The sequence below is a fragment of the Phaethon lepturus genome, unplaced genomic scaffold (assembly GCF_000687285.1).
Source record: "Phaethon lepturus isolate BGI_N335 unplaced genomic scaffold, ASM68728v1 scaffold42903, whole genome shotgun sequence".
Classification (NCBI taxonomy): domain Eukaryota; kingdom Metazoa; phylum Chordata; class Aves; order Phaethontiformes; family Phaethontidae; genus Phaethon; species Phaethon lepturus.
The window spans coordinates 1-11,543 of record NW_010527884.1 but is presented as its reverse complement, the minus strand read 5'-3'; the positions used below and the strand labels follow the sequence as shown (position 1 = coordinate 11,543).

The following is an 11,543-nucleotide window of genomic DNA, read 5'->3' as shown; positions in this document are numbered from 1 at the left end:
TAATTAAATTTCTATCTCTGCTGCAAGACATGTGGGAATAAAAGGCTAACATGGAGCTTTCTACTTAGGCAACAACCAAAGGAAAAAAAAACAGAGGCAACTACCAAAAGCAATACTGACGATGGCTCCTACCTCCATTCATGAAGCAGGGCCTCATTGTATCATTGCTTATGTTATTCCTATTTCTAGAGCTAAAACTCACCTTTCCACCCAGTTCTTGTAGCTGGGGATGTCCTTGGCATAGAGAAGCTTGTTGGAGGGTGAGTCTTTGCCCAGACGGTGCTCTGAGGTGGAACAGGAGTCCATGAAAGTCTGAGCCACTACAGAGAGGCAGGCATCTGTGATGCTGTTCTTGTGGATGTCGAAGACGAACTGTGGGTTTTTGATCATGTTAACCCAGAACCGTAACGGCAGGCTGCAAGAGGGGTGGGAGAGGAGGAAGAGATGAGTCAGTCAGTGCACAGTTCACAGGCTTTGTTGTGTGAGGTTACAATGGTAAATGGTGGATGGGAATCAAAGATCATGGCATGGAGATAAGGATTCTGGCATAAGAGTTGTTCTACTATAAATTCCCCCCCTACAGGACTCTAGGGATGGCAGTGGAGTCACCTTGGGAGTGGCTTTTGTCCCTGTTATCCTTATAAGCCAGATTTTGTCAGTCCTAAAGTCAATGCCATCTTATTGCAGTTACACATAAATTAATGGGAGTATAACTGAGGTAATAAGAATGACCCCCAACTTCTCTATGTTAGGTCGCAATATGAAGTTGCAGCTGTCGGCTGCTTCATCAGATGAGGACAGGCACTGCGTCTGCAAAACTTAGAGTGAACATTTGTCATTGAGGGACTTGGCTTTTAGCCCTCATAGCAACCCCATGGGAAGAGAGGTAGGTAGACCTCCCAGGTTGAGACTAAGAGTGTTAATGGCATGTGCTGTGGACACCGTATACTGTCTCGCTCCACAGCTCAAGCCCAAGCCCACGTATGATCCCAACACATTGGGCCTGAAGAAGTCGTTACATGACAGGGAAAAATGTGTTGCCTCAAGGGAAAAACGGAATTGGGAAACAAGTGTTGCAACCTTTGAAATGAAAATGTATCCGCCCTAACCCAGGAAATGTTATTCTGATTGCAGTCCAAAGCCTTTTTTTTTTCCCCTTTTTCTCAAAGGAGCAGTTCATTTGTATGAGATTCCCTGAGGTATCTACCTCCAGCCACTGCCTCAAGCTTTTTTGTCAGGGTAAATGCATTCATATGATAGTGGCCTGGGAGCTGAGATGTGTCACTGATCAGAAGCAAACTCTTGTCTCTCTATTGAGTAGACTGCTAAGTCTACCTTCAGTTTCTGCACCTTCCCAAGAAGAGGCTATTCTTCAGCTTAAAAAATTCACCTGATGTTCAGGCTAAAGTCCCCAGCTCCTCAGTTCTTCCCATTTGCTCATTACCCCCAGCACCATAAAAAATTCATCTCCAAGTCCGATACGTTTTGACTAAGAGCAGGTGGTTTAGCATGTCCTGACAGGGATGACACCACATTTTCCTCAACCACTGTGTGTTCTCCCAAGCCAGCAAAATCACAGGAGAAATGTAAGGAAAGCCCCACTCAGGTAATCCTATCAGCCAAGTTCAGGAGAAGTGAGAGATGCAGGCTGTGAGACCTGATGGAGTTGTGGGGGGGAAACCTGTTAGGCTGGGGGCAGAGGTTCATCTGCTGGGGGACGAGGTGGCTGAGTGAACTGTGCAGAACTTCTGCAGGTGTTTGGATGGCAAACACAGCCACAGTGAGGGCGAGCGGAGAGTGCATGTGTGTGTGCCTGAGTGTGTGTACGGGTACGGGGAGGGCTGGGGGGATGATGTCCCTAGCTGTGAATAATGAAGCCCATGATGTGACTTTGAGTTAATTTAATCTGATTGAACAGATTTCTTCATACTGCCCCTTTTCCCACATACACACACACTCTGCCTTCCCCCTCCCCCCTTAAATAAACCTCCCGCTCATTTAGGCTGAGTGGCTGCAATCAGCCTTAGATTAGTGCCGCAGATAATGTTAATAATATGCTAATGTTTCATTAGTTGAAAGCCTCTTTGGTGCATGGGGTTTCTTTTTTTATGTCACTGCGCTGTGACGATCTGCCATCAGCATGGCTGGTAAAAGGAAAAAATGCATGAGCTGGGAGCCCCATGGCTCTCCTCTGCTGTGCCTTTTATAGTCCCTGTATTTGCACAGGAGAAGGGGAGGGAGCGATTCCCCAGGGCACTCTTTCCAACAGAGAGACTCAGCAGAGAGGAGCCGCAGAGATCTTTTCTCTCCACCGATCCTGGCTTTTCCCCGCTGTCCCATCACATGTACGAAGAGGGGTTGCTAGAGCGGGGGCTGATGTCATTTTGTCACTTGCTCCAAAGGAAACTCACATCCAGCTCCAGACCCTCTAAGTTCTTAGTACCATTTGAGATGGTCTGCTGGTCTCCAGCTGCCAGCCCGGGAGTGTACAAGTATCCTGTGGGTGCTGCCCATCCCCTGCGGATGTCTGAGATACCCTAAAATATCTCAGATGGCACTAGATGCCTATGCATGGGCAAACAAACGGAGCTCTACCCTACTCTGACTATAGTGGGAATTCAAACATCCAGTCTAGATGAAGACAGTGGTGCTGAAACCTCTCCCATGCCTCCCTAGATATTCCTATAGGCATAGGCACTGCAGCAGTTAAACACTTCACCATTTTTCCTCACGAGGTCCCTCAGAAATACTGTCATCCCCATGTAATAGAGGACAAACTGGGACCTGTTTAACCAAAGCTCCATCCTTTAGATTCTGGGATATTTGGATTTCCCCATCGGCTTGGGAAGACTGAGCCTGGTCCTCTGAACCCCACACCAGGATCCTCAGCTCCCCCCAGCAGTTGAACACCAAACAACATGTCCCTCTAGTCTTCTTCCAGTCCAGGACCTGGTGCTGGACTGTACTGGGGTGTCTCACTCACCAATTGCTCTTCCAGGTGTGCCGCACATGGGGGTCATGGATGTTGTGCTTGTCGGCCTGCTCATCCAGGAAGTCAAACATGTATTTGATAGCCAAGGGAAGCGCACTGCCACGGTGAGCAGTGCTGAAGATGGTCTCAAAGAGGTCATCTACAAATTTCTGGAGGGTACCCTGTTGGGTAAAGGAAGAAGAGAAGAATGTGAGATACCAAGTGGGAAAAGGATGCTGAATTTTGCTACCCAATTGAAAACAGAGTATGTCTGTGGATCAGGCCCAGAAAGTGTGATTGAAAAGTGGGAGCCATCTAATATCTGTTAAATGTGACATGAGTCGGAATTTTCAATACAGATGTCTTTAAGCAGGCATGTGCATCTTTGTAATATCCACCACATCTGGTTAGCGGCCAGATGGGGTACGTCAAGATGCTACCTGTCCTCTCTGCTACTAGCACTCCCTGCCAGGGAGGGTGGCTTGAGCTGGGGTGGGTTACCTTCTCCCATCTCAGGTATATGGTGATGGAGAGGCCCTGATCTGTTTCCATCAAGATTCCGCTCTTCTGTATCCTATCCTCAACTGCGTTAATGCATGCATGAGACAAAAACTAGTCATTTCCTATGCTGGATTTCATACAGGGCTAATTCTTAAGCTGGAAATAGAAGTCAGATGGCCGTAGAGCAGAGCAGGAGGTGTCTGACACAAATGGGACAAGAGTATTTGGAGAGAGATGGCTGTTCTATATGTGAGTAGTATAATAAAAACCACAAAATCCATCTTAATGCTCAAGAGGTCTCCTCACTACAAGAAGGACATTGAGGTGCTGGAGCACCTCTGTTGCCCAGAAAAGGGCAACAAAGCTGGTGAAGGGTCTGAAGTACAAATCATACGAGGGGCAGCTGAGGGAACTGGGGGTGTTCAGGCTGGAGAAGAGGAGGCTGAGGGGAGACCGCATTGCTCTCTACAACTACCTGAAAAGGGATTGTGGTGAGGTGGGTGTTGGTCTCTTCTCCCAGGTAACTACTGATAGGAGGAGAGGAAATGGCCTCAAGTTGCGCCAGGGGAGGTTTAGATTGGATATTAGGAAAAATTTCTTTCCTGAGAGAGTGGTCAAACATTGGCACAGGCTGCCCAGGGAGGTGGAGGAGTCACCATCTCTGGAAGTGTTCAAAAAACGTGTAGATGTGGCACTTGGGGACATGGTTTAGTGGCATGGTGGTGTTGGGTTAATGGTTGGACTTGATCTTAAAGGTCTTTCTAACCTTAATGATTCTATGGTTCTGTGATACCTCATTTTTTACTACGCATTGGCATGGGACTGAGGCAAACCCTAGAAGCAATGCATGGATGTGTCAGGTACTGCTCTGCAGACCCCAGTAATGTCCACTACAGAGACTGCAGAGATCTGCTTATGCTTCTCTGGGAAGAGAATCCCAGACCCTGTGCTAGGAGAACCATCCCGGACATGCCGGTGAGGGTAGTTGACCTTTATCAAGAAAGTGAAGAACTGGAATATCAGAGAAGGACCAGGCTTGGAGAAGGGGGCAGTTGAGTTGTGATAACCAGATGAGCTGCAGGCTGGGTTTGGAGTGGAACCAAGCAAGGCACGTTTTCCCTGCTGCATGGGGGGCTCTAGCCCACATTTGAACCTCTGCTCTGCCTCCAGAGCTGCACAGGACTTTATATGTGAACAAACCATACAGCTGCTGAAATAACCAAAAAAGCAATTAAACCTCCAACAAATGTTTCCTGATATGCGCAATTTCCTCAGCTGAATAATAAACCCCTCCCCTTTCTCTGCAGACCCGGGAAATAAATTCTCCATACTAGAAATGCACCAGGTTCCACCAGAGTGGCTTAAGTTTACATAGCGCTAACAAATACTTAATTAGAAAGCTGGTGTCTCTTGCTGATTCACCACTTGATTCATTCTTCGGGAAAGAAACAGAGGTACCTTTTGCTTGTGTGAACTCCTACAGGGTGAATAAAGCCCTGCAGCACATGTCTGACTCAGAAAGGACCCCCGAAGGGAAATCTTGTTGGCCTGACATGGAAGAGCTGCCCTCAGGTTCAGTTTCTGGAGGGAATTAGTTCTCTACATGCTCACCCACACAAACACAAAGAAAACCTCTGAGGCTTTTAGGCAAGAGACTCTAGGTCTCAGAGGTCAGGGATTTACCAGAATAAAAATCAGTCAGTTTAACTAAGTATTCCCTGGGATTGTATTACCATCAATTCCTCTTCCCCTCCCTCAAGATGGTCAGTCATGACGATAAAATTGCTCAGCCCATGTGGGGAAACAATAAAGTCCCAGCCTTTCCACTCTCTCTGTTGCTGTGCAAGTTTCACAGATGCTTTCCTGACATCTCCACACACAAAAAAACCCAAACAACTAGTGTCGAGTTTGTGATCCGGAACAGAAAGCAAAAGCGATTCAGTGGTGGGGTAGAGGACATATCCCCAGACAGTGTAAATCAGCACTGGTCCAATGTTTGCTGGCTTACACCAGCTGGGGCCCGAGCCCTGGGGAGCATCATTTGCTTTTCACATTGTGTGATCCGTAAAAGCATCTTGATGCCAGGGAGCTGGGCATGTACCAGGGGCTAAAGACAAAGCCACTTTATCTCCAAATCCCATTGCAACGGAGACAGCCTGAGTTAGGCTGCAGGGGGAGTCAGCCATCAGAGGCAAAATGAGTTGAGGAACAAATGTGCAGGTAAAACTGTATGGTAGAACTTAAGCATGTGATGGAGACCTGTCTGCTGGGCAAACTCAGATGGCATTTGCATGAACATACGAAATTGTGTTTGTGCCTATTAACACCCTGACAAGAAATTATAATAGTCAAAACATCAGAGAAGGGAGGAAGGTTGGGCTGTTTGATCACTCAGAACAGGGTGAGATAAGACTGTGATCAGCCACACCTGAGACACAGCTACCCTACAGCTTCCACTTCTGGGGTGCATTGAGGTAACGCTCATGTTGGAGAGGTTCATGCACAAAGATGCTCTGTGCTGCAAGAGGATGGCAGAACTGCAAAGGGATCCTTTCTCTGGTTATACTGCCTGCCTCCCCACCTGCTCTAGTCCCTGCTGAGGTGCAAAAGGAGATCATTGCAGCCTCTTCATTAATGCAGGCTTCTCCAAGGCTATCCACAAAGCAAAGAAATATAAACCCAGACAACTACTTTTGCCCACGCTCTTGTGGAGCCTTTTCAAGTGAGTTAGGTGGCAGATAGTTTTGATTAGAGTTGAAAGAAGGTGAAAGGTCTGAGAGCTTTTGTCAATCCCAGAGCGAGTCAGCTGCAGCAAGAACCGGCCATGCTCTTTGCAGGGAAGTGTGGTGGTGAGTTATAGTGAGTTCTTTCCATGCAGACAGTGGCAATTAAGCCACTTTCTCTTGCTGTTGTTGAGCCCAAGTCCACTGCAGGATGTTTTAGACCTGTCAGCTTGAGCATTCTCCACTTGTGCAAGTGTCCTCCCCATGGTGCTGCATCCCCAGTTATGCTAAATACTCACATACTGCCCCGCTGCAGAAGTTTTGCAGGCTCTGGCAGGCATCCACTTGGAATAATGGTTTCCAGCATTTTGGGTAATATGAATGGGATCTTACCAACTTCCCAACACTGAAGAAATGTTGTTTTGGGAAAGCACAACCAGCCAGATCACAACATAAGGGAGGTCTTGGGTCTGCACCACCCCTGGGAGCAAGTCTTCATAGCGTAGGAAGTCCTTGTGTTCTCTGCAGACACGTGCCGTGGGCCAGCGGTGATGTATAAGACATGCCTGGAGAATCAGTTCAGGATGTCCCTGCTCTGCCCCCACCTGATTTAATCTGTATTTTCTCTTTGGAGATCCTGAGCTTTCCATGTCTCATTGAGGATGGACATCTAACTCTGCTTGCTCTCCTTGGAGCTGGCCACCTATTAGCCACATCACGGTCAACTTGACCCCCTGCCAAGTCATCAGCATGAGAGTCTTTATGGGCCTAGGGGAAAGGTGGAGAAGGACTTGTACTAAAAATCTCAGGGTTTTGTGGCAGAGAAGCCCATTTCAGACTGTGAGGCATGACACATCCTTGGAACCTGATCGGGGTGCATTTACTCCCTGGCTCTTCATTTGCTCCGTTTTGGTACAAGCTACAAGCCAGTATAATCAACAACCCCAATACAGACCTACTCCTGTTCTGACTTTCTCGACCAGTCTCATGACCCTGGGTTCTTTACTCCTCATTGCTCACCAGGGTCCCTTTTCTGATTTTGCTTTCTAAATTCAAGCTCCTTCCCTCCACCCTTGGAGCACTCCTCTTGCTCTATATTCTTTCTCTCTTCTTTATTTCCCTTTGGCATCCTTTGAGCAGTCTTGTTGGTGAGAAGTCTCACTGCAGCCTTTAAAAACCCATTTCTCACTCTCTTCCCCACCCCCACCATGTACCTTGGTGGCAAGTAGTCTTGTCAGGTAGATCTCAGAAACCATCTTGCTGCCCCGGTCACCCTCTTTTTGGTCACCATGCTCATGGTTCTTCACCAAGTGCCACATCTTGACTCCACTCTCAAGGTCAGGGGTGATCATGGGTGTGCGGGAACGGAGGCTGTCCGGGCTGCCTGTGTAACGGATCATGTTTTCTGCAAGAGAGATGCGTGTGCCTCAGCCCTAGTAGCGCTCGCATTGAGATTAACAGACATCACCAAGGATATATGCTAATGACATGTCACTTAACAGAAGAATTCCGTCAGACAGGCAAGAAGACCTGCTCTGTCTGCGTTTGGTAGCAGGTACCTCTCCCACTCAGTACATGGAGTGGATGCTCGTACAGATTCTGGTGTGGGGCTGAGATGATCACAGCTTCTCACAGTGAGTCCACCCTGCGGAGATGTTAGTTTGGGTCTCCAAAGGGGGAAGGTTATAGCAGTACTGTGATGTCCCTGCTCTCACAAGCTCTGCATTTCCATATTAGTATTGAGTAAATTTCTATCAACCAGTTTGTAACGTCAGGCAGCACAGGTGTATCTCCTGCTGGAATTACAGTGTGAGATGGAGAAGCCCCTGAAGCAGCTGTATGGACCAGGCCTTATTATCAAAGCGTTATGACTGAGTGATTTGTTCAGCAAGGGACATCAGCCAAGCTGGACGTGATGTCAATGTCTACACTGTTAAATTAAACGAGGCTCAAACACCGACGTTCGGTAGCCCATGCTCTTTACCTCTTATCACGTTCCCTGGTAAAGCTTTGGCCTGGGGCAGCCAGCACTGTCGGTGTCAGACACTGCCCAGGACCAGGTCGGGGGTAGTACCAGCTACCACCCCAGGTGGGCCCACACAAATTTCCTCCCCAAGGACATCTTTAGCCTCCAAATTTTATCTCCCTTTGCCTCTGAGTGATGGCATGAGGTATTCCCCTCTCCCTGACCTTCCAGCAATGCTGCAGATAGAGTCTTTTCCAACCATAATTAACACAAGAGTGTTGCACCTTCCTGTAGCAAGATCTGAATCAGCCTCATTAATGCATTACTGATCTCTACATATTAATTATCAGACTGAATATCCTTTTCCTCTCTGGATGCTGTTTTCTTAATTGCAATTAACAATCACTCTTGACCCACCACATCTTCTCCTCCCCCTGCATTCTTCCCCACTCCCTCCTCCTGAAAAATCAAATGGCAAAAGAATTAAAGAAATCCAGCAGAAATTAACCCCCCTCAAGTCTTCCTTTTCAAAGGTCACTGTGTCTTTCAGTAATTGCAACAACATGGCAAAGAGGAGGAATATTAATAAGGTCTGGTGGATTTCTTATGTCCTTGGAGAAAGAAGAAGGGGGCTCCTCTGGGCATTGAGTAATTGTACTTTCCCTCAAGCTAAAGGGAGTAAGAAGGATGGGAGATGCTTTCATAAATTAACAAATAGTAATAAACTCGATTCGACAGCTGCATCCAGATTGAAGGGTGGTTTTGCAGCACTCTGGTTGCACATTAGAGATGTTCTGCTTTGTCCTCCATCGTCACCATAGCGAGACACGTCCTGGGCTGCAATTCTAGCACAGGAGAGAAAGGTGTGTGACCATGTGAGTGAGACTCAGGAGCTGTCTGTTTGGCTCTACAAATTTCCACCTGGTCTCTGTTTCATAGCTGTCCCATTCTCAGTTGTCTCATGGGTAAAAAAATCCACTGCCTTGAGATATACTGATGTAAGGCCTCAGTAAGCCATTTAAATTCTATTCCAGGTGTGAATTCCCTTGGGATAATAAGACAGCTGAGTGGGACACACAACACCCACACTGAGATATAACTGTAGACAGGCTATGCCCCATGTAGGTTGTGGCTGCCTGTAGTCCCGGAGGCCTCATCTGCGCCACAGATTTATCTTCACAACACACCATGCTCCGAGGACTTTGCCCACCAGAACGACTGAGCTCATTCAGTGTGCAGTGTTCCTCCCTTGCCTCTCCCTGTGTAAACTCTAAGAGTGAGATTCAGTGATCTAAAATGCAGACAGCTACTCACATAGGATCCTTCTTTCATTAATGAGGGAGAAGTACTTCCCAAGGGCAATCCAGCCACTTGGATCAACAGCTTGGACCAGATGCCAAAGTTTTAGATGGCTAAATCCTCTCCTCATGCCATCCCTCAAGCAATCTTATCAACTAGTCATCTGCCTATCATTCTCTCTGCTGATGCTCAGTGTCTGTAACCACCATGACATTTGGAACCTCTTCTCCAGTGCTTTCTCCATCTATACCAGCACACAAATCCTTACCATATTTGCTGGCTGACGTCCGGGAGACTGTGGAATTGTTGACTGCATTGTAGGCTGTGACTTGCTTGGAGACTAAAGCTACCACAGATCCATCTGGTACCTGTAGAGAAAAAGGGACTTTGTCAATAGGCTTCTGAAAACTGGCTAAGGAGCATGCCAAGGACAGCAGAAATTCAAGCAGCAAAAACTGATCTGTAAACTAGTGTCACTGTAGGCAGGACACTAGTTTTGTCCCAAAGCTTCAAATGCTTTCTTCAGTGGGTCTGTTAACAAAAAAGGGACAAAATCTCCTGTTACACCACTAGAAACCTGCACTTGGGCAAGAGGACAACTGATGACTGACAAAGAAGACTCTGCTCCATTCACATGCTCATTCAAAGACCAGCGATGACAATGTGAGTCTTTGCATTAACCTCAGAAAAGCTGACAGTAGGCTCTTCACAAGGAAGCTCTTATGCAGGACAGGAGCATGAGAAGAATAAATTATCTGAGCTGTTTCAAACATCAAGGATGGCATGTCCCATAAGGATGATAACACTGATGTGAAATTTTCTCTTCCTTCCACCTTAATTGCAGGTGATATCTACCTCAGAAACAGATATCTTCATTTTCTACTTTGACTGATCCTGTTAACCTCTCCATGCACAGTCTCCCCCTCCCACGTGACAAATGCATTGCTGGACTGAAGCGACTACCACAACTTCTTCCTCTTTGCTGCATGAGAGGGTCTCAGACAGGGGAAAGCAGTAGGTTTGGAGTGGCTGTGCTCCAGGGTGTTATGGGATAATGTTTCAACAGGCAACAGAGCTTTCTGAAACAAGCCAGACTTTCCATTTCTACAGCTAAATGATTCTTGTGGGTCCTGTATCAGAAATGTTAACAAGCCAGTGGCTCAGAGGAGCCATATCAGGAATATCTGCGATAAATAAGACATCATAAAAAGGAGATGGGTGAAAAAAAACCTGCTAACAACGTCTAACTCTTGTCTGTGTAATAATAATAATTAGCACTTGCATAGAGTTTTTCATCTTCAAAGCACTGCAGAGGCTAATTAAATAGCCCTTCAGCAATCATGGAAGGTAATTATTGGCTCTTTGTAGTTTTAGCCCCACACTACAGATGGGGAAACTGAGGCAACAGGAATATCAGTGACTGTTCCAGCAAGCTCCGTGTCTGCCCTCAGGATAACCATGGTAAATGATGTAGAGCTCAGCACCCTGGCAGCTCAGCCATGTTCTGCCCCAGAACATAGCTGGGAGCTCATTGCCTGAAGCAAACAACTGGAAAAAGCACAGAAGGGAAAGAAAATTATGCCTGTTTGTTGGTGAAATAAAATAGAAAACATCCCCACTCCCCCTGAAAAAAGTCTTCTGGAGTCAGATAGCAATGTTTCAGTCAATCTGAAGTGAAAAGTTTTGTTGCCTTTTCAAATTATTGCTTCCTACCTCCTCAGGTCAGCTCTAAATGAAAAAAAAAATCTTATGAAACACAGATTGCTAAGGTGTGACTGAGGAAATGACAAAATTGTCAGCATTGGATTAAACTTAATGAAGTGTTTGCTTTTCTTTCTTTTTTTTTTTTTTTTTTTTTGCAAGGAGGGAAAGGAGTATGGGGAACTTTTGACCAAAACTCCATTTTTCATTAAATTTATCACTTGTGTAAGATATTTTTGGACATCTTTAACCCTTTCATATGGGTCTCAAGGACATGAAGAGATGGATGTCAGGAGGACGGATGTACTCAACACAGGGATTCTGCCCCATTATTCACAGAATCAGAATCAGAATTCACAGAATCACAGAATCACTGAGGTTG

The 11,543-nt window shown here is 46.5% G+C and overlaps 1 protein-coding gene across 1 annotated transcript; it reads right to left on the bottom strand.

The window, feature by feature from the left end:
• Positions 1-202: 202 nt before the first annotated feature.
• On the bottom strand, positions 203-9,828 carry LOC104618022 (plexin-A4-like; the record flags this gene model as incomplete). The annotated part of the gene is made up of 4 exons (XM_010283501.1): positions 203-415; positions 2,984-3,153; positions 7,410-7,600; positions 9,729-9,828. Coding segments are annotated over 4 exons (674 nt in total), but the record flags the coding sequence as incomplete, so codon positions are not given.
• Between the last annotated feature and the right edge of the window lie 1,715 nt (positions 9,829-11,543).